At 39.0% G+C, this 24,169-nt stretch overlaps 1 protein-coding gene across 3 annotated transcripts in view; it reads right to left on the bottom strand.

Moving 5' to 3' along the window:
* Positions 1-24,169, bottom strand: part of LOC134753493 (mitogen-activated protein kinase-binding protein 1) — a 130,941-nt gene that overhangs the window by 8,135 nt on the left and 98,637 nt on the right. The window contains exons 24-36 of one of the 3 annotated variants that reach the window (XM_063689372.1): positions 21,266-21,346; positions 19,172-19,293; positions 17,649-17,790; positions 16,794-16,938; positions 15,893-16,050; positions 14,168-14,291; positions 8,623-8,733; positions 5,941-6,068; positions 4,684-4,813; positions 2,421-2,522; positions 1,473-1,589; positions 921-1,037; positions 168-323 (exon numbers count right to left, since the gene is read on the bottom strand). In XM_063689372.1, the coding sequence (XP_063545442.1) occupies positions 168-323; positions 921-1,037; positions 1,473-1,589; positions 2,421-2,522; positions 4,684-4,813; positions 5,941-6,068; positions 8,623-8,733; positions 14,168-14,291; positions 15,893-16,050; positions 16,794-16,938; positions 17,649-17,790; positions 19,172-19,293; positions 21,266-21,346 (1,633 nt within the window). Of the gene's footprint in view, positions 1-167; positions 324-920; positions 1,038-1,472; positions 1,590-2,420; positions 2,523-4,683; positions 4,814-5,940; positions 6,069-8,622; positions 8,734-9,542; positions 13,047-14,167; positions 14,292-15,103; positions 15,215-15,739; positions 15,853-15,892; positions 16,051-16,793; positions 16,939-17,648; positions 17,791-19,171; positions 19,294-21,265; positions 21,347-24,169 lie in introns of those variants that run through there. The other 2 variants (XM_063689370.1, XM_063689371.1) reach the window with 2 other exon arrangements.

Raw genomic sequence — 24,169 nt, 5'->3', positions numbered from 1 at the left:
TCTTTCTGCATCGCACAAATGATTTTTCTCAGGTATAGCGGACTTCAGTGTACGGTTCTTATTACGTTTACGTTTTGGGTAGCGACGAGCGACATCACACTTTGTCCATGCAAAGTCGGTGCAAACTTGGTGTGGATGGTCTATAGTCCTGTTTATATTCAACGTACCTTTAGACACAAGGTGCTCCAGTTTCTGCCTCGCACTATCAACGTTCATCCCCCTGTACTCCCCCTCAGTGGATGATAGGCTGCTGGGCGCATCCCCGTTCTGTGTGACGGCGCCGCGGAGGACTTTCTGCGTTTCTAGAATTGCTGCTTCTATACCTGATGAAGACAAAATAAAACATTATTATTGTTGACTGTATGAGGTTCGTATGAAGAAAAGGCCGACGTTCTAACACGAAGATGTATTTCGGAAAACACACAATTACAAAAAATGTCACGAGAGCGTATGTGCATAGGCTCGCGGCCAGCAGCGGACTGCCTGGCGGCACATAGCAACGAGTTACATTAGATATGATACAAACAATTTTCAGCCTTAAGTCTAAGCAATTAAAGTCTAATTTAACAAGACAATGCTTTTTATAAGTAAAACATAACTAGCTACAGATATAAACAGCGCATCGCCAACAATTATCATCACCATGCAATTTCGTTCTAATACGAACCTGTACTAAAATACTATATTACATACCGAGCAGTAAAGTAAGAAATGTCTCAGAATACGCGTAATTGCCAGACGAAGCGAAGCCGAGGTCGACAAATGTGTGATCTGAGGCTTTCTTATTTATTGGCCGAGGTGTGTATACTATTTTTCTGTTCGACGGAGCCGAAAAGTGGCAACTTTATTTAGCGCAGCGGGATGAAAGTTTACGTTTTCCGGCCGGAGGGCAGAAAAGGATTTTTAATCAATTCTCTTACCACTAATGTCAGCGGCGGCGCCCGGCTCTTGCCTAAGACTCCGGTACAACTGGACGACCTTGCTCGCTGTGCGCGTCAACTGCTCAGTTAAAGCTGAGCATAGCTGGGACGATGACACTAAAATTAAAAAAAATGTTGACAATAAAACCAGGTGACAAAGACACATACATCGACCTTGTAACTCTAGTTCAGACCTCCACTTTTCGGGGACTTTCCTTCACTTAAGGTAATAAAAAAATAGTTATTTACGATACAAGTGCGGAAAAGAGGAAATTCGTAACGAGTGGCGATAAATCTAATCTGTAATCTGTTGTGGCGTTAAATAAATGTATTTTCTTTTCTTCTTCTTTCTTTAAATTAAAACACGACCGCAGGAAGTGTTTTAAATCGACACGAGTTGCGAATTACCTATTCCCACTTGTATCGTACAACGTTTTACAATACATATGGCCCTTTAAACTTTCGACATATGCACGAATAGTGCACTTTTACGCACTAGTGCGAGAAAGTCGCACCATATGTACTGTAAAACTATTATTTAAATGAACTCACGCTGCGGGTCTGGGGTAGGTGGGTCAGTTTTGCCACGCGGCCGGCTCGAGGGCTGAGTTAGCCGCGCCGTAACTTCTCGCGCTTTCGCGGATAGGTCACGCTCCGAGCCGCTCCGACCTGAATAGTACACCATTATTAAAAAAATATCGAAATTATATCATTTCACTTCGTTTGGGTATTTGTTCTAATGATGCAGTCGCCATAGTAACTCTAACAAGAACACTTTGAGTTTGAGTTAAAATAGACGTGCCAGGGAGCAAAAATACAAGCGATTAATGTCAAAGAAATATTTACAGTAACTTTTTAATATTATTAGGTAACGTAAAAGCTCATGGAAACCAAACGCTTGTCAAATTCCCATTCAATACAATTTTATTACGATATTGTCATATGTTCTAGTATTTATTTGGGCACAGGCTCGCCGCCGCATGCGTCGAGGAAGAATGAAACCTCAAAATATCCTGGTCACGGCACCAAATTGTAACGAAAGCTTTAGGCGGTCTTCACATTAGATATGGATCCACACGCCGCTCTGGTGTGCGAGCGGGACGTACAATAACGCTGTCTTGGTCACATATGTGAGCATATGGGAGCAGCGAGCGAATCCGCATCAGTGTAATAACCGCATAAGTTCAATTTTAATTGCTGACTGTACTTTCCTTTTAACAGGCGACTAATATTTATCGAGACAATTTTATAAAACCCAAATACAATTAGGTTGAGTTGTTTTATCACAGTTCCTTTAGCCACCTCCGTGTGCAGTCAGCTCGATGGTACCATAATATTGCATTGTCAAGTTGGGACGACAACGCAATATTATGGTACAACATATGTATGTGAAGTTGCAGCTCCATCGAATAATGGGAAGTGGGTCTGATTAATCTTGCAAATTTTGACCCGAACATACATCGCAAGTTAAATAAAAGCTTGAAAAAATGGTCGACTTACCAATACGCCGAGCATCGATGCTGCCCGCCCTCGGTCGGGGCTGCCCTGGCTTGTCCTCCGCTTCGGAGCTGGACTCTTCTTGGGCGGCCGTCGACAGCGAAACTGTTAGTAAATGTGTAGGTCTACTTAGCTGTGGGTTATTGGGCTAGCACTAAAGTTCGTTATTAACGACACCACCAAACTTACAACACTATATTTTATAGTATAGGATATCCGTCTAATTTAAATCGTACATGAGTTAAGAATAGGCGTGAATAGTCATAGAATAGTTAAGGTGGTTCGCTTTGCAGTCATTACACACTATTACTACATAAATATGACAGAGACTAAGATAAGTCTGCAACGATTTTGATAGCAGATTCAGTGCAAGTGTTATTTATACGTTATAATTTCATAGAAGTTTGACGTTTAAAATAACACTTGCACCGCGTGTGCTATCAAAATCGTTGCAGACTTATGTTGCTCACACTCTATCTACTTTCGAATATTCGTTTACGCGAAATTGATAGAAAAACTTTGTTTTATACAGAAATCACGCAAAAATACGTTATATTTTTAAACAATGTAACACTAAAATAATGTTTTTTGCGTGATTTCTGTATAAAACAAAGTTTTACTATCAATATAGCTTAAACGAATATTCGAAAGTAGATAGATGCGCACATATTTATATAGTAAGTGTGTATTGACTTAATAAAACGCAATTGTTTTTTGTATGGCAAGCGAACCACCTTAAGTTTACTTTGGCGAAACACATGCCCACAAATTTTATACATACTATCGGGCCCATTGACCACATCGGGGATACATTTGGCCAATAATATACACATTGATCAATTAGGCTTCCATAAATTTTGGAAACAGAAGAGACAACTTTAGCTTTATGTTCATGACCCAGAGCGTTGATATATATACAAAAAATGTTTGTAAACAACTCCCCAAGGAATTTAGTTTGGTAGTGTTGTTAAAATAAACGAATAGGCCGAATTCAATCTGTTAATCATTCGTGACTAATGAAAGTATATTTTGGTGGCATTATTTGGTACAAGTCACCTGAGATGCCACGATAATCTCCTGGAACTCCTATAGAAATATGTCCATAAAATTGGTTCAATACAAACGCTCGTATCATTTGAAAACATCGCGCCGACCACAAAAATGTTTTACTGCTATTTTGTTTCATGTTTTTGATTAGTCACAAATTGAATTCGATCCTAAATACTACATTTTATTCCCGGCTCGCGTCATCTGTCTCTTTCTAATTATACTTGTTAGAAAAAAACAGAATCCGCTAGGTTGCCAAGCAGTGGCCAATTGCACTACAAGTGCATTATAATGGTAGGATGGATCAATTACTCGTTATAAAACACATTTATAGTCTGCATCTTCTCAAATGATTTTACGCCTAAGACGGTAATCTGTTAAACAAAAGTCAATAATCCTTTTGTGCGAGCGGTCGGCCATTGTGTGCCATTGAGTCTGAGCGCGTGCTACGGCGCGTGCCATTGTCAGACACATAGCGTCTAGCATAGATTACCGTCTTAGGCGTAAAAATCATTTGAGAAGATGCAGATAGTCTGCATTTGAATATTTAATTGTAAATTTATGATACCAAACTAAAGAGTTAAATACTTGCTACTTTAAGTGTTAAATATGTAAGTCATACTGAACATTTTTTACTATGCGATAAACCCCGAAATCGCAAAAAAATTATCAGCTTTTTCATGTATATTACAAATCATACTATTGAATTGTGTGTTTAGACTTTATTTTCCTTCTAATATTAAAGGACTATGCGTCAAAATGGTATAAAAACATGAGAGTTAGGTCATTAGATAGGTATTTCTATGTACTTCATTTCGTTATATGGGCACCAAGCGGAATTCCATTGCAGAACTGAGATATTGGTATTTAAGTCAAAATGTCGCCACTCTTATTACTTAGGCAATAGAGTCCATCGCCGGGCGAACGGTTTGCCGGCCGGTGGTGCGCGAACATCTGCCCTGCAGCAATTAATTTACTTACTTGGCCTCTATTGCCACGGTAATAAGAGTGACGAAATTTTGACTAAAATGCTAATATCTTAGTTCTGCAACGGAATTCCGCTTGGTGCCCATAGAACGAAATGAAGTACATAGAAATACCTATCTAATTACCTAACTCTCATTTCTGTTGGGTTTTGGACCAGGCTCCATACATTTGACAATGGTCCTTTATTCACAATCTAGACGTAATTTTCCTATAATTTTTTTATCGTACTGACCTGAGCTATAAGCGTTGGGTAGCGGCCTGCGTCGGCTGTTGCTGGCCTGTTTGTTCATAGAACTAATCGTGGGCCGCATCAGACCCGCACCGCGGGTTCTTGACGGCGCAGGATCGGATTCTGAGTCGCTCTGAAAGTATCATAAAAAGTTGTTAGGAGAAAACACTCAGCTTAGAAACAAATTAAAAGTGAAAAAATTCACTGTCTTGGATTGGAGTTGATCGCTAGCCCGGTGCTCTTCCATCTAGGCTATCAAGACCTTACTCAATACAACGAATATTTTCACCATATATAAGCCTTAGGAAGGCCCTAGCGACATCTCCCGTAAGAGTGTTATACTTCTTAAACGGCTACCGGACTTCCAAGTATTGGAGTGGTTTTCCACTTTTAATTTTTTCTTAGCTTAATATTTCGCAGCGTATGGAGCGTATGGAGCCATTGAGCGTAGCATATTAGGTGTCAAATTGGTGGATCGAGTCCGGAACACCACTTTGCGCTCCAAAACCCAAATCGTTGATGTAGCTCGGAAGGCGGCCAAGCTAAAATGGGACTGGGCTGGTCACGTCTGCCGATTGCCGAATGAGTTGTGGGGCAAAATAGCTCGAAAACTCAAATTGGGGACTTGGCAGACCCCGCCGGCGATGGCGGGATGAACTAGACTCCTTTTTGAAGGAGTGGCCAGACACAGCATTGGACAGAGATCTGTGGAGAAATTGGGGGAGGCCTTTGCCCAGCAGTGGGACACGTAAGGCTCCAAATATTAATAATAATATTTCGCTTGCGATTAGGTTGCTGAGACCCCAGGTGTACGTAGCGAGATGAAATGAATCAAGCCAGCCCAAGGAAGATGATAAAATCGCAAGAGTTGTAAAATTACTATAATTGACATTGAATTTATAAGACACGTTTTAGTTAAAATTGGACATCACCCGCAAATGGTCAACTGGATCAATACGAGTATATATAAAAAAAACCGGCCAAGTGTAAGTCGGACTCGCGCACCGAGGGTTCCGTACTTATTAGTTTTTATTGTTATTGCGGCAACAGAAATATATCATCTGTGAAAATTTCAACTGTCTAGCTATCACGGTTCATGAGATACAGCCTGGTGACAGACAGACGGACAGCGGAGTCTTAGTAATAGGGTCCCCGTTTTTACCCTTTGGGTACGGAACCGTAAAAATCACATTTGTCACCATTTTTGAGGTCAATGATCGGCTAGAACGAAAATAAGAACGCTACTAAAAATATTCTTACCTGGTTCAAAACCCCAACACTGCTACTTCTCGTCATATTAGATTTCGAGGTATATCTTGGCGCAGGCCTGGCGAAGCCGCTTGGGCTCTTCCCGGGACTAGCAGAAGCTACGGGTTTGCTTGCCGCTGCTACAAATAATTTAAATGTTAATGGCATTAATAAACGTCTGGTTGTCCCTATCAGTCATTTTGTCATTTGTGAGAGAAAAAAATAAAAAGATTTGTCAAGTTTTACGAATAACAATCGTGCAGTTTATATTATACAGCAAATGAACTTAGGACAGTTTTAAAAAAATCATCAAAAAATCATGGTGGTAAATTATACAAATTGATGTATAAGAACAGTTTCTGCAAATGTTGAAGATTGTTTAAGTATCAAAATTACATTGAAATTAAGTCGATTTTCAGAGAAATTGTCACTTGTTTTGAAGTAATTTCTGGAGAAAATTGATTTCGTCTAACTTTCATTTACACTACTTCAAAGTCATAATAATAAAAATGTATTCTGTAAAATGTGGAGTACAGGATATGTGTAATACAAAATTACAATTTTTAGCCGTCCAAACTTTACGAAATTTACAAATAAGAGCGACAAAATCAGTGCTTTACGCGAGTTTACCTAAACGTGCATCAGAAAAAAAATCATTACTAATTTAGTGAGTCTGTTTTCAAAAAATTGATCTGTAAAACGGCAAGATGAGAAGACGTGCTAATAGAAACCAGTACTTGTTATTTCTATTACGTATCAAAAGGTGTACAATTTTTGCGACAAGATCTATAAATTTTACATTTTTGCGACTAAAATCGATAACGGGCCCTTAAGCCTAGCAGAGAGTACTCGCCGCTGCTACAAGTATTGTATGATTGACAACAGTTTCAGTTTTGTCAGCAGCGCCATCTTTTTTACGAGTACATACATCATAATCACACTAGGGTTCTAATCTAACACTTCTAACGAATATACCTATCTACAAATTATTCTTACTCCAATTTTTTACTTATAAATATGTAATACTAAAAATAATTGAGTGCAGTAAAGTGCTATCTAAGTAATTACAATAAGTTAAAAGAAGCGTGAAAGCTTAATGAGAGCAGTTATTAGTAAAAAGCAATGAAGAAGCTAATAAACCACCACAGAAAAACATGCAAATACATGTAATTTATACCCTTTTTACCTAAAAAAGCCCTGTTTTTATATTCTTGATACCAAAATAACAGTTGAATTGCCCAATTTACTACCGATCCTGTTTTTGTACCAATTCTGTACTAAAAATGAAAGATAGTTCAGACAGATTGGGGCAATCGAACGAATTTGTATCTGGCATAATATATAGAAACAAGGTTTATCGTTAAATCATCAGGTTTCCTAATCATGTTTATAGTTGGACTAACGTAAGAATTGTGGTGATGTAATGAAATGTGGTGCTGGAGGCGAATGGAAGGCATTAGTTGGAGAGACAGGATAACGAATGAGGAGGTGCTAAGAAGAGTGAGTGAAAGAAGAGCTATTCTGAACACTATTGCAAATAGACGCGGGAAAATGATTGGACACTTAATACGACACGACTACTTCTTTAAAACTATCCTGGAGGGGCGGATAGGAAGGAAGCGGGGTAGAGGAAAACCCAGACGCAGCTTTTTAGATCAAGTGAAAGAAAAAGTAGGGGTCGTGTCGTATCAAAAAGTCAAAGAGCTGGCGCGGGATAGGGAAAGCTGGAAGATACTCCACCGACAAGAGAATAACTCTTAAGTTAATGATGATGAACGTAAGAATTGATCTTTGACAGTGATACATTTACCGTTATACAGGTTATTGGACAACGCCGAAATGTACATATGCATTAGGGTATGTAGAACCAGTATATAAAGTATCATAACAACAGGTGTAGCGGTTACGAAGAAATTAACAAATTTACGATTTTTTACTTTGTAGCACCCTGTATACGTTAGTAGGACCCATTTAACCAACTTACCTTCCACTATTAGTTTATAACAATTAGCTTTCCTCTAAAGTACACCACCACCAAGCAAATCTACTAAATCCCTTCACAATAACTTTCAATTTACCAACAGGAGTTATTAAGAGCAGAATTCGTGCGTCGAATCTGACAACTGAAATAGATTTTTATTTACTAAAACGGGACTTAATCGTGTTAAAATAAGTTTCTTAACTTTAAAACGATTATCGATAAACGAACGTTAACTCCGAGATCACGGTGACAACGCCATCCTCGAAACGTCGGAGGTAAATTTGAAACTTAATTTTACGCGACTAAGTCCCGTTTTAGTAAATAATAATGAGTAAAAACCGTGAAAGTTTAAATCAGTGAACTGCATCAAGGCGGTTTGTTTACAGAGGACCTACCGGGAAAAGCGAATTTAAAATTTCGCTATCTGCCTCTTTATCGCTCGAATATGCAAGTGAAAGAGATGTTATATAACGATAAATCTCGATTTTCTTGTTTCGCGATAGACCCTCAGATTGTGGTAGTGGTACCCTACGCAGGGTTTCGCGTAATATTCACTATTCGGTTATCACAAAACATATGGCGCCAAATCGCCATCTACCTAGTTTTTCTGTCAAACTCCGTAGTCAGAGTTTTTTTTTTATATCTTAGCCTAAAATAAGCAACTTTTTAGTATTACATAGCACCACCACCACCGTGTATCGACATACACAGACCTTGCGTCCTAGGCGCCGGTAGCGGCTTAGCGGCCAGGTCCGAGAGCGAGATGGCGCGTCTCATGCCGGACTCTTCCTCTGGTGCGTACAGCGATAGGTGAGTTCGGTTGGCTGGTGGATATTTCTTACCTTTAATAACTATAGGAGGAAATTACCTACGTCTTACCTTAAATAACCTCACGAATTCCTCAAAGCTAAGCATAGTACCTGCCTTTGTGTACATGAGTTTCGAAGGCTAAGTATACATATATTCTATATGTGTTGATTTCGATATGTGTTCGTTCTAAACTCTACAGGGTGTAACAAAAAAAGTGGGGGTCCGTTATTCGGTATAGTGTGCTGATAAGAATAAAAGTAGAAGAAATTTTTTTTGATGCCAAAAAAAAATTTTTTGTATGGGGATGATCGCCCAAGTTGGCCCTCCCTCCATACCATACAGTCCAAAAGTGTTTATGCCTCAAAAAAAAATTTCTTCTACCTTTACCTAATCAGAATACGATTACGAATATAAAATAAGAATAGTAACCAAAATGCGTTGCTCTGTAAATTGTCTAATTCAAATTTTTTAAATTGAAATAAAAAAATCTACGAAATATCTACCTATTAAGACATTCATAGACGAAATTACAAAATTTGCTTTTAGATGAAAAACAACAATATTCAAAGTAAAAAATACATGCAGACTAGATTATTGCCAAAAGACACTAAAACTGTAAGTTTTTATAAACAACATTGTTGATAATTTTTGAAATTGGCATAGTTTACTTGTGATTGACATGTATTTATATAAATATCAATCAAATGACTAATTTTCATGTCAAAGATCAACATCTGTTTCAATAAACTTACAGAATTGCTATCAAAAAACATCACTATGAAAAGCATGCCAAAAACGATGAAAATTTGAACATGCTCCCAACCTTGAGGGACAAAATGCGACGGCAGGAGAGGGGAATGGAGGGGAACCCTCTTGGCTAACGCAGAAAGCCTTACACCACCCCCCGAGTGCAAAACTGGCCTGAATTTAGCTGGCGGCATCATCCTATTCTCCATACAAAGTCTTGGAGTCGGCACTCGAATTATCTTCCTAAACGGGGGCTTAGGTTTGTTGAAATATAACGATAGTCTTTTTGGAGAGTTCGTGCAGCTTGAACTAGTCGTTGATGATTCGTAATTCTCGCTATCTAAGTGTACGTCAGTTTTAGGGATAACCATTTCGTTGTACACTCTCTGCTTTAGCATTTTAGGCGGTTCGGTTTCGATAGTGTTGTTTAGTTTTTCTTCAGGCTCGTTGCCTGCGTCGCAGCTAGCTTCTATAGCTTCTGTTACTATTCCCCCTATTTGGTCTGTATCTAAAATGTCCGGAAGACTTAGGTTACGTTTGATTTCTTTGCCATCTGAATTGGTTTCTGTATCCGTATCCGCTTCTTCTAAAGTGAGCGATGCGAAGTTGGGGACAGTTTGTTTCGATGCTAACTTCTCAAATTTTCTGGAAAGTACTTTGACAACGCCCTTTCCGTCGTTTATGTTAGCTTTAAGCGGTTTCATTCTATATTCTTTTAGGATTTTCTCTTGTAGGATTTTCCGTTCCTCCATTTCAACTAATTTATTAATGATTTCTATCTTTCGTTCGATGTATTTGTATTTTTTTATTTCATCGCTCATCGCTTTTGGATCTATGTTTTCTTTTGTTTCTCTATTCCTATTAGACGAGCAAGCGTTGTCGATTATAGACGTCATCTGATTGTTTTGATCTTTAATAAACTTTCCATAAGATATTTTATTGTTTTGCTCCACATAGTAATCTAAAGAGTCTTTGGCAAAATCATTATTGTCTTCAAGGACATCTAGGGAATCCATGCTAACTTGATTCATCCTTTCCATTCTTTGCATAGCGTATACTTCAAGACTATCCATTTGCATTTCAGATTTATTTTCATTAATATCTTTTTCTGCAACAAAAACGTCAAAAGATTTCTCGGCTGAGTCACTTGGGTCCTCAATCTGATTGGAATTATTATCTTCAAGTGGCTTTTTATTTGACATGATGTTTTTGTTCTGTAATCCGTCTAATTTAGCTTTATATTGAGACGATATTGAGGAACTTAATCCGGACTTCTCTAAGCCTGCTTTAAGTCTGTTATTCAATTTGACTGAAGACGTTCTCTTAATAGGTTTCGGAGGTTTGTGAGGAACAAACTCCATAGTTGTCTTAACATTATTATTTTTCTGCCCAGAGCCTCTCTCCAAACTCTTCGTAGTATTATTACATTTAGCTCCATTCGCTTTTTCTTTATTAATTTGGTTTTTGCTTACTTTCGTCTGCGTGTTCTTCCTTATCTGTTCTTCGAATTTCTCTAAATTCTTTTGCACGTGAGAGTTGCGTTTTTCCATCAAATTCTTAAGAGGATTTGGCTTAGAAGCTGGTTCTAGTACAACTTCAAAACTGCAGCTTTTAGATTTGACCATAGCCTTTGTTTCACAACCTTCCATCTCACTTTTATACTTTTGGTTCTCAGCAAACTTCGGCTGTAGAGACTTGCTTGTGCTGGCCATGTAATCTTGCTTATTCAACCTTGGTATTTCATCTGTTGATTTCTTATCTTTAGTGTACTGCTGTACATTATTTCCATCGAAATAATACGCAATATTCTTAGCTGGAGGAGGTGGTGCATGTTTACAAGTTGAATCGTATAGACTTTTTGATCTCGTCACAGTTTTATGACCAGAAAATTCGGAGACGGGTATTTCAAATCCATATACTTTAACAGCGGGCGGCTTAGCTGGCGGTTTCGGTGGTGCTTCGACATATTTAGGACTAGCCTCTCCCAAGTAATTATTATACATGTAACCACCGAAATATGGAACGTTATTAGGACTGGAACCATAACTTTTGGATGTATTATCGAATTCGTAGCAACTCTTACTGTTCCTAGGTATACCGACAGCTTGATTTGACATTTGTTTCTTAGGTTTAGTTCCTTCGAAGAGCATTTCTAAAGGCGCACTCTTAGTACATTCAGAATCATCTGACAATACGCTTTCTAAAGAGTTACAGTTGGTTCGAGATATATGATTTTCATTGTCCAAGTACATTTCATCGGAAAGCACTGATTCTTGACTGCAACTTGTTTTCATGTATTTCTTCTGATTTAAAAAGAAACTAGCGCTGCTGTGTCTGTGTTTGTCTAAGTAATGTTCATCAGGTTCATTTAGATTTTCAAAGGAGCAATTCTGCGAGTCCAAATTGTATCTACTATCATGAAGTTTGCCTTGTTGAAAAGCTACTTCGTTACCATATTTTAGGAATATTTCATTAGACACACTTGAGCCATTTGAATTGTCACTTAAAACTGATTCATTGGATCTAGTAACACATCTCTTAGTCAGAACGCTTTGGCATCTGTACATGTTAGAATAGTTAGCGTTCATGGCTTCCTCGTCCATGATGTCGTCTAAATTCGAAGGCATATTCCGAGGTAATGTGGAACTTTTCTGTCCGACTATGTACGAAGGTTTTGCTGGTACCACAGGCTTGTCCATAGATCCGTATATCTCATAGTTTGAAACGGCACGTCTCGGCATTCTAGCTTTATTATGTTTCTTGCAAACCTTTTTAGAATACAGCTTGTTTTTGCAACTAGCGTCCTGACTCAAACTACAATCTTCTAAAGAATCAGACGAAAAATTGCCATCGTCTTTTTCTTCTTTCGTAGGTTGTAAATCTAAATCGCTTCTATTAGGTTCATATTCATCCAAATCTCCATATTTCCTAGTTATTTCCGCTATCATCTTTTCAGTATCACTTTTAATGGTATCAACAATACTTTTGCCGTTATCTTTCATACTTTTATCAAGACCTACGAAGAAGCTTAATGAATTCCTTTTCTTAGCATCTAAAGAGCTATTTGCTTGATTAGCTTGATTTTGAGCTACTTTATCCGCCCATTTGCATTCCTCAGAAACAGGTGATACTGGGCAAGACTTATAATTTTTAAAAATGCTTCTAGCATTAGGTTTCAACTTTTTATTATCCTCTTGGTTCTTATTCAAACTTAAATGGAAATTTCTAGGTTTAGGCGGTTCTTTTTCTTCCGTCGATGGAAACAGCCTATTAAAGACTTTTGAAACCGGTTTTTTAGACATATCTATAGTAAATGCTAATGGTTGTTTCTGCGTTTGTTCTTTAAATACCATAGGCCGAGCTCCATGTACGGTGAAATTCATTCTCCTATCATTTGTAACGTTTTGTAAATTTGAATGTGGGGGGACGTAAGGGGGCATGTCATATTCAGGTATGTATTTGTTGACGTTAGCGGGGATGGCGTAAGGGTTCTTCTGGCGATAGTCTAGGTTCTGGTAGGGGTTTAGGCTGTCGTAAAAATTAAGGCTATCTAAGGTTTCCTCGGGGCAGGGGGGAACTCCTGGCAGCGTGGGGCAGATCGTTAATGAGTCGATGGTGTTAGTGCCGCATAGCTTGATATCACCATACAGTTAGCAACACAAGTAGCCACGTAGAAATACAAGCTTAAAATGCCCAGCCTTATTCATTTGAGAAGAGATGTGAAAGTCATTTTAAGCATTTTCTCCGCGTAACTACTTTTGTTGCTGACTGTACGTCGTTTGCAAACATGTCAATGCAAACGATTTTAGTTATAAGTAACATTTTCGAAAGACGTGTTTATCGAAAGGCATTTCGAAATTGTTACTAATTAATTTATAACAAATCACACATTTTGTATTAATAGGTAAACAGTGAAATACAAAATTATGGATATAGTCAGCGGTTAAAAATGGTTAATAATGGCGTAATTTTTTAACATCGTTCTCATAGTTAATCTGTAAAACAGTATGACTATACTTAATTTGTATAATGTTCTTGGCAACTTGATATAAAAGAATACTTGCAGTATCTACTAATTTCCATAAACCAGGTGCCGATATCCCCATAATTAATCTTATTACCGAGAAATAAAACTGAATATTGCTTACCAGAGGTTATTTTTTACGAAAGACATTATATGTGCCATTTTCAATCAAAAGGGTAATTATTGTCGCTTGTCAGTAAGGCGCTATTTTCATATAGCTTCAATTAGAAATCAACCTTATCGACAAGCGACAATGTGGTACCTTTTGGTTGAAAATGTCACATATGCAAAATTAAATACAGTCAAAGATATTTCTGACCCAATGCACAGTCTATAGATTCTACTTTCCTCACATCTAACTGATCTAACTCTTTTCCAGGCATAGAATGATTTATCGACCACATAAGTGTCAATTTAATTTGAACCTTATTCAAACCGCTTTAAGGTTCGAATTCGATTAATCTTTCGAAAAATGTGACTTGTTTTCAAATGAATCACCAAAACGTAACTATTTGTAATATATGTGGATTAGTTCCAAAAACCTTCTAGTTATTAGTAACAACCTGGAAAAGGGTTTAAAAAAATACTCTGCACAGTATTTCATGACATCAGCTTGTGAGCCGTCTTTAACAATATCCAACCTCATCTATCATTAGATTAAACTTTATTCCTCTTACCGTATGGTCTGGAATTGCTCGGCACGGCCATAGAGACGGGTCTATTGCGGTTCCTGTCCTTTTCGGGAATGTACGAGAGGTCCGTCGTGGATTGGCTGGATTTGAGGTTCGACCGGAACGCCACCTGGTGGACGGAAAAATACGAATAACGTTACGAACTTTATGTAAAATATATGTGTGTATGCTGTATTTTGCATTGTATTAGTTTTTAATCATAAATTGCGCCAGTCGCAACAGCGTCCTGGCCATGATCGCAGACCGGCTGGATTGCCCGTATATGAGTCACTGTGTAAGTGTTCATGTACGGGCTCCAGCAAGTAAATGATTGTTTATAATTTAGTGTAATTTTTTAATTTATGTTATTTTAATTTAATTGAAAAAAATTTTTTAATTGTATTATTGTGGACCATTGTAAAAAAAAAAAGAGGAATTGGTATGTTAGACAGATCCTACCATAGGTTTGTATTACCCACCATTTTTGCATGTTGTCTTCTATAAATTTATAAATAGATACTCACTTATAGTGGTGCACAGATCTAGAATGATGCTTACGCTTAAAAATAACTGAAGTGTGCAAAAGAGAAGCCATCACGTATGAACATTTCATGAGTACGAAAGAGACTGCATATAAAAAAAAGACCACTTTTAAGCTTTATAGCGTGCTGGCTTTGCTCTGGCGAGCTCGGTCCTAGGTTTTTTTTGCTGTTTCTAGGAGCAAAGTTGCAGTTTATTTGTCTCTCATGTACTAGGCTCTCATAAGTATGCGACACTACTCACGTTCTCGAGCTGGCTCCTCGTCTCTAGTATTCGGCGGTGGAGCTCGTCGCTCCGACGCGCCGCTTCAGGGTCAGTCGGTTTGGACGGCGTGCGGCGCGGGGGTGGGCGCGGTGCGTATACCAGGCTCTCATAAGTATACATGTATACAACAGTACTCACGTTCTCGAGCTGGCGCCTCGTCTCCAGTATCCGGCGGTGGAGCTCCTCGCGCCGGCGCGCCGCCTCAGGGTCGGTCGGCTTGGAGGGCGTGCGCGGCGCGGGGGTGGGCGCGGTGCGTATACCAGGCTCTCATAAGTATACATGTATACAACAGTACTCACGTTCTCGAGCTGGCGCCTCGTCTCCAGTATCCGGCGGTGGAGCTCCTCGCGCCGGCGCGCCGCCTCAGGGTCGGTCGGCTTGGAGGGCGTGCGCGGCGCGGGGGTGGGCGCGGTGCGTATACCAGGCTCTCATAAGTATACATGTATACAACAGTACTCACGTTCTCGAGCTGGCGCCTCGTCTCCAGTATCCGGCGGTGGAGCTCCTCGCGCCGGCGCGCCGCCTCAGGGTCGGTCGGCTTGGAGGGCGTGCGCGGCGCGGGGGTGGGCGCGGTGCGTATACCAGGCTCTCATAAGTATACATGTATACAACAGTACTCACGTTCTCGAGCTGGCGCCTCGTCTCCAGTATCCGGCGGTGGAGCTCCTCGCGCCGGCGCGCCGCCTCAGGGTCGGTCGGCTTGGAGGGCGTGCGCGGCGCGGGGGTAGGCGCGGTGCGGGTACCAGGCTCTCATAAGTATGCGACAGTACTCACGTTCTCCAGCTGGCGCCTCGTCTCCAGTATCCGGCGGTGGAGCTCCTCGCGCCGGCGCGCCGCCTCAGGGTCGGTCGGCTTGGAGGGCGTGCGCGGCGCGGGGGTAGGCGCGGTGCGGGTACCAGGCTCTCATAAGTATGCGACAGTACTCACGTTCTCCAGCTGGCGCCTCGTCTCCAGTATCCGGCGGTGGAGCTCCTCGCGCCGGCGCGCCGCCTCAGGGTCGGTCGGCTTGGAGGGCGTGCGCGGCGCGGGGGTGGGCGCGGTGCGGGGCGCGCGGGACAGGTGCTGCGCCGATAAGGATGTGTGACCTGAGGACCATTTTACGTAAATTATAAAGACTGCTGAAGTTACACATATACTCCGGCATTCAACGGAGGGCCTACCGCGAATACCGAGGCCAAATTGCGGGCGAGTAAAAGAGAAAAATGCCCGTAATTTGCGAACTTCGCTGATCATGGTAGGCCCTTAATGACTTTGGTCAAAGGTCACTTCAGATCGGTGCAGAAATATAGCGCAATCATACCGAGTCGTTCACTGGGTCGATCGGGCGTATGAGGTTAGCAGGCAACTGACATTGTATACATGTCGTTGCAAATGATGTGACTGAGAGAATGAAATGTTTTGCCTAAAAAGTAAAAAATAACATAACGAACGTTGTTAAAAATAAATCGTATTATCTTAACAGAATTCCCGAGTAAAAATCTAAGCTTCAGTTACTATTTCAAAAACCGCCACTCCGCCGCTCGGCATTTTGGTCATTTTTTTCTCCACAACAAATAATTACTTGAAATATTCTCGTTATGTCTGGACACGTTTATCGAACTGACCAAAGCTTTTGACTAAGTTCACCGATAAATAATGCGACGCATATTGAAAATATTTAATATTTATATAAAACTAATTAAAAGCAATTTATACATTTCTAGTTTCAGTCCAACAAGTACCGACGAAATTATCTACCTTACAAAAATAACATTTTTACAAGGTGTACCCCAAGGAGGTAACCTAGTTCCATTATTGTTCTTAATTATACATAAACAATTAGACTTGCCTCCAGGGATAGTGTCCAACTCGGCGCCGCTGAGGCTATCGAAGGCCGACTTAAGGTACTTCTCTCGTCTGACGGCTGTGTCTATGCTCTCACAAGAGCCTGAGAGAGGATTGCGCTCCGCATTGTCTCCTGATGGCGTCGACACCTGAATAAAAAAGGCACATAAGCGTTCAAAAGATAAATAATAAGATATAACGCAAAATAGAAGATAGAATAGAAGGCGAATGCTTTAGTTAGAGGTATAGAATAGTTAATCATCATTATCGTCGTCTAGCCGTTTTCGGCCACAGGGAATGTTTTCTACCGCTAAGTGTCGTTTGTGCGCTCTCAGAAGACTGGCGTAGCCAATCTTTGCAGCGAATGTGCTAGCCTAGTCAATAAACGTTTATGTATGTATTTCTTTATTGTACATAGAAAAACAAATACGAGAAACACAGTTACAAAGAGAATTAAGTACAACAAATGCGAACTTATCCCTATATTGATGTTTACTGAGGAAAGTAAAGCTTTCGTCATTATTAATTGGATGTTGGATTGTATGTTTGCCACTTCTTTACGCAAAAACGCCTTAACGGATTTCGATCGAATTTTGCACGCAAATAATTAAAATCTAGAATAGGATTCTTTTTATCGCAGAATTTGTCTTATAAGGAGGTACAATAAGCGTTGCAATTTAGTACAAAAGGACAAAGATGGAAAGGGGAAAAACATATATATGTGACATGTTCAATCAAAAGGATACTTATTGTCGGTTGTCAATAAGGAGCTATTTCCATACAGCTTCAATTTGAAATCAACCCTATTGACAAGCGACAATGTGGTACCTTTTAGTTGAAAATGTCACGTATAACTAACCTCATCCTCATCTTCTTCGTGTCCAGAGCCGCTAAGCGAGGCCCCTGTCGCTGGGGGCGCTAATCTGTCCCCGGCCCACTGTTTTGAGCGCCGCATAGACTGGCGCAACTCCTCAGCGTCCATTGCGTTCACCATGAATTCTCTGTGAAACAATACTAGAGTTTAGTTTCCTAATTTAAGAGCTATATAATATTGTTTTCGGTTACCGTGATAGTTACTCAACAAATGAAACTATGAAAGCTTTATCGCGTATATCTGTACTTGAAAATAGTTTTATTGTATAACTAGCCTTATGAACCGATTTTGCATGTATAACCAGCCTTAAAGTTTATTATGGTTCATTATTTTTGTATGTGGGTATTTTTACACACTGTAGCTTTTCTTCAGTCACCCGTTGACCACGAACGCTGTAAAGGGTTCGAAACGTCGGGATGTACTATAAATTCAATATACGCGATATAATCCGTTTTCATAGTTATATTTTAAGAGCTATAAGCTAAATAAGAGTGCATAACGGACGCAGCGCCACCTACAACAATAACGAGGCATGCAGCGTTGTATGGGGGTAAAACTCTTGATTAACCTTTCGAGTCGACGCGATATCATCGCGCGAAGCAAAGATAGATATAACTCCGTAATAGATGGATACAGTCTAAGGAAAAAATGTTCCTCGAAAATCAAGAAAATTTGATTCTCGTTCAGAGGGCGCTACTAGCTTTGGCCTACTGTCGTATAGATGGCGCTGACGGTTTCGTTTGTTATCTAACAATTTTAACGCATATCAGTGAAAGAACATGGGTCAAAATCATAAAAATTATTATTGCAAATAAAAAAAAACATTTATCCATATTTAAATACACTTTATCGTATTTTTATAAATCTTCATTTTTAGTTTTAAAGTGTGTCGATAGATGGCAGTGAATTTACTGTGGTTACAAAATTTACTATGACAGTACCGCTCTATCTTATTATATCCTCTTTGGCGCGAAGCAACTATCGGGATAATATTAAGGCTCACATTTATGTGACAGCACATTCAGAGAACAATCAGGGTGGTATCTTCTTTGAAGATAAAAAACGTGTTCTCTGATGCGGCTGTTTCATGAATTTGAACCATACAAATAAAATGGTAAATTTGGTTTTTTAACGGGTTTGTTCCTGTTACTTATGTCGGGGCTATTAGCAGTAAGCAGTGTAACCACTGCATAAAGGAAACAATACCTTTTGTTTAACAGATATGGGGCACGATCCCGAAAAAATCATCTCAGATAATTCATACTATATCATTTTCTAGTCAAGAATGATGATAATTCGTTGTGTTGTGTTAAATTATAAGGCTTATCCGGTTGTGTCCTAGCCCTAAGCTAGCTCTTAGTCATAAGTCAATTTGTATGTTAATTTGTTTTGTAATTACACTAACATTATTTTTATTAGCTATGTAAGTTACTAACACAAATGGGTGTATTATGCTTGAATTAAATGTTAATTTATTTAAATTTATATTAGTAAAATGACAATCTTACCCAGGCGTATCGTCGTCATTATTTCCAGGATAGTAGGTCGGTCGATTTCTCTCAGAGGACGACGTTCGTTCGCCATCTGAGATGTCCTCTATATCGCCATCGTGTTCCGTTGACTCTTGTTCCTATAACAAAGATAGTCATTATTAGAACTGGCATACCTGCATACATAATGATTTTGGTTTCAGCGTCCTGAAATATCAATAATTACTCGTAATTTAAAATCAATATAATTATCACGGATTTAAACTTTCACGATTTTTACTTATTATTATTCACAACGGCGGGACTTAATCGCGTAAAATAAGTTCTAATTTACTTGGTCTAAGCAAGTGCGGGTAGTTCGAAAAACTCGCGCGCCTAGAAGATGCTGATGTCAACTTTAGTCTTCTCCGAGACCACGGGGACAACGCCGTCCTCGAAACGTCGGAGGTAAATTTAAAACTTATTTTATGCGATTAAGTCCCGCCGTTGTGAATAATAATGAATATATCGTTAGGTGACAAAACTCACAAATTACTAAAAAATAGTTATATAAAAATCAACCTTGTTTAGGTATTAATATGGTTTACTATGGCTAGTGAGTTTTGGTTGCCACCTGACGATATACCTACATACTGAAAACATAATGGTATTTTATAGAGAACCCAAATGATAGTCAACTTAAATTAAAGTTTTAAAAAGTAATATAAACACAACATGCACGGGGTGCTTCACCACGAATCTTAAATTGTATTTGTTTCGCGTGTTTATAAATAATTACTTTAGGGTCATCCATTAATTACGTCACGAATTTCTTAGGTTTTTTGACCCCTGGCCTTCCTTGTCACACTTGGTCACATTTGGCAAACCTCTCCCCCTGGTGTGACGTCACATTTTTTCACCGGAATCGGCAAATCGAATTAAGTATTATTAATATTTTATCAAAATATTTTTGACAAAAGAAATATTAATTTTTAACAAGCAGAAACGTCTGCGATCAATGCTATTAAGCTTAGAATAAATTTAAAAGTGGAAAAAATTACTGCCAATATGACTTGGAACTCCGGTGGCCGTTTAAGAAGTGTAACACTCTTACGGTAGATGTCGCTAGGGTCCCCTAGACCCATATAGTGGGAAGATTTGCTGACTATGGATGAGGTCTTGGTGGCTCAGTTGGCAGAGCGCTGGAGTATCGATCCAGAGGCCGTAAGTTCAAGTCTCACCCAAGGCAGTAATTTTTCCACTTTTAAATTTATTCTAAGCTTAAAAGAAATATTAGTAATTTTATAACCCAAAACTGATTAGAAAAGAAAATTAAACGATTATCGTTCCAAAAACTTATTATTTAACTGTACAGCGTATAAAATAATTTAAATAAATTTTCGGTTACTGATAAAGTTAAAGTGACATCACAAAGTTTGTGACCTCCCCCTCCCCATTGTCACGACATGTCACACTTTCTTGACCCCCTCCCACCCCATAAACGTGTGATGTAATTAATGGATGACCCCTTTTTAAAAGTGAACTGAGGTAGGTACTGTTTATTTCTGTTATAGTTAATACCATAGAGTAACTTATACTAGAGCGGTACTGTCATAGTAAATTTTGTAACCACAGTAAATTCACTGCCATCTGTCGACACACTTTAAAACTAAAAATGAAGATTTATAAAAATACGATAAAATGTATTAAAATATGAATAAATGATTTTTTTTATTTGCATTAATTATTTTTATGATTTTGACCCATGTTCTTTTACTGATATGCGTTAAAATTGTTAAATAACATACGAAACCGTCAACGCCATCTATACGACAGTAGGCCAAAGCTAGTAGCGCCCTCTGAACGAGAATCAAATTTTCTTGATTTTCGAGGCACGTTTTTTCCTTATACTGTATCCATATATTACGGAGTTATATCTATCTTTGTTAATACTATGTAATTTTAACCTAAAAATTTTAAAACTACAAATATTACTTTGTGCCCTACAAATATTACTGTGCATTTTGTTCAACGAAAACTAGTTTAACCTTGTACTTAATTTCGCGGTAAGCACCCTGTACATCCAAAACCAAACCAAATGAAAAACAAAATAAATATTAAAATAAAAAAAACCTCATATTTAAAACTGCCAAGTGACGAGTCGTCTGTGTGGTGGCGCGTGCGCGCCGTTGGCGGGGGCAGCTGCAGCGACACCTAGCGGCACGATAACGCAACTTAATTTTGGTAACTTAATGTGAGGCGCCATCTAGCGCCGACTAGATGCATTATTAAACATGACGAAAAAAGGTAACAAAAAAATTAACGTACATAGTAAATGACCGTGTTTAATACATTCACTGCCCCCAACGCACATGTGCGTTCACCGTCTAACAAGTTTGTTCCTAGGCCACGCCCCCTGGCAGTGCATGCGTTAAATGTGGAAGGAACTTCCTTTTTTGTAATAGTGAAAATTAGCAGATGACATCTAGCGATAAATACGTTAACTAAATTTAAAAATATTCGGTAGCAGTAGACCATAGGGTAAAGTACTGTAATGTTGCAGACTTTAGTCTTCGTACCTATAAAATGCCAGATTTTTTGCGGTGACATGTGCGTATGATACAATGAAATAAAAGCCAAAATATACTTATACTGACCGGGAAATGGACCGTGATTACCTACCGTACAGTCGCCATTAGATATATCGGAGCGGCCGAGGTGCTCACAAATATCTGAACACGCCTCTAACGCCTTGACAATAGAGGCGTGTTCAGATATTTGCCACCTTGGCCGCTCCGATATATCTGATGGCGACTGTACCTACCGTGAGACCAACGAGTGTGAACGCGACCGGTGGTAACGTTGAAAGCGAACGCAGACGACGCGCAAGTATGAGGGCTACCGCGTTTAATTTCGCCGCTAGGGGCGCTAGTGCAGATGGAGGTCTTTCAAAATGTCAAATGCATTGAAGTTTTGGGGGTTTCAAGCTTTTTTTATCGGAAATTTTCACTCCTTATTCATAAATGTGGAAAATCTTTGTCCGTCTTTGATTAATCATATAGCTCAATAAATGTTAGTGGTTTTAAAGAAGTGCCAACTAAAATATATGCAAAATTAAACAGGTTGAAAAAATGACACATTTAGACGTTAAAATACTTTGTGTATAATGTACAGTCGCCATCAGATATATCGGAGCGGCCGAGGTGCTCAAAAATATCTGAACACGCACCTAGCGCCTTGACAATAGAGGCGTGTTCAGATATTTGTGAGCACCTTGGCCGCTCCGATATATCTGATGGCGACTGTACGTATTGACTAGACTTATATTGACCGGGATATAGACCGTGATTACCTTTTGTATTATTTGTGAGCTCCCGATATTTCGACGCAGTTACATGCATCATGTTCACGGGTGCATGATGCATGTAACTGCGTTGAAATATCGGGAGCTCACAAATAATACAAAAGGTAATCACGGTCTATATCCCGGTCAATATAAGTCTAGTGAAACTAACCGTGAATCATTCAAAACTCTAATTGTACGTATTGATTTTATAAAAATAAGCATAGAAGAATTTTGAGATCTGTTTTTCTGGACCAACATCTACAGTGGCGCCAACTGGTGAGCACAAAAACGGTAGCCCAGTCATGAGGGTAGACCGAGCGTGGTCTACAGAACTTTGACATCCACCCGCTATCTTCAGTCACCCGTGAACAAGATGCATGTAACCAGGGGTCGGAAACCGGTATTTGCTCCATACAAAAATACCGGTATTATTACGTTCTTTTTCGTTCTTTTGTTTATAATTTCATTTTTAATGGGACGTTTTAATAATGAAAAATTGTTTCCTAAATATATGATTCAATCCTACGTAATAAGCATAAAATAATTAAAAATATTGGGCTATTTCGGGGTTTTTTAAAAATACCGGTTCCGAGCCCTGCATGTAACTGCGTCGAAATATCGGGAGCTCGAAAACAATACAAAAGTTAATCACGGTCCATATTCCGGTCAATATAAGTCTAGTGAAACTAACCGTGAATCATACAAAACTGTTAAAAGCAAAAATGTACAACCCGGTCACAATATCTGTGCACCTGACCTCGTGACGTCATATCGGCGGTCTGGGTACGGTGTGAAAAAAAGTTTTTTCGAGAAATGTGGAGGTGTAGCGGCAACGAAGATGCTAACCGTACTGTCGCACCGGGGAGTGCGCGGAGAGGTGACAGGGGAAGCGGGAGAGGCGCCACATTCCAGCGAGGTGCACAGATATTGTGACCGGGTTGTAAACAAGAAACATAACATAAGCTTGAAGCGACAATACAACACAACCAATGCGTAATACACCCAGTTGCATATGCACTTTTGCAGCTCGCCGTATATTTTACAAGCTTTTTATTAACTTGCAATGTACAGTCGCCATCAGATATATTTTTTATTATTATTATTTATTAAGAAACAGTCTTATAAAACAGATGAGTTTATAAAGTAACATTTTTCTAGTAATAGACCTATAGTTTCCTATATGTAAACGAATATTAATAAAAACTTATTACTAAGTACAAAAGACATGCATATTGTAGATATAGTCCGACAAGAAATTGTAGAAAATTATTAAGAAGAAGAAGATGGCAGCAATTTAGTACGATTTTTTTTTTTTTTTTTAGCAGCCAAGGTGCTCACAAATATCTGAACACGCACTCTAACGCCAATACACAACGACACTAAAGACGTGTTCAGATATATGTGAGCGCCTTGGTCGCTCCGATATATCTGATGGCGACTGTACCTATGTAAGTAAGTATTAAATGTAATTAGAATAATGTAATCTATCTCATGTAATTAAATGTAATTAAATTAAATTTTTGACATGTAATATGTAACAATATTATGAAATAAAACTATGAAAACGGATTATATCGCGTATATTGAATTTATAATACATCCCGACGTTTCGAACTCTTTACAGCGTTCGTGGTCAACGGGTGACTGAGGAAAAATTACAAAGTGCAAAAATACCCACATACTAAAATAAT

Source organism: Cydia strobilella, chromosome 27 (genome assembly GCF_947568885.1).
Source record: "Cydia strobilella chromosome 27, ilCydStro3.1, whole genome shotgun sequence".
NCBI classification, from domain to species: domain Eukaryota; kingdom Metazoa; phylum Arthropoda; class Insecta; order Lepidoptera; family Tortricidae; genus Cydia; species Cydia strobilella.
This window is presented reverse-complemented; position numbering and strand designations above follow the sequence as displayed.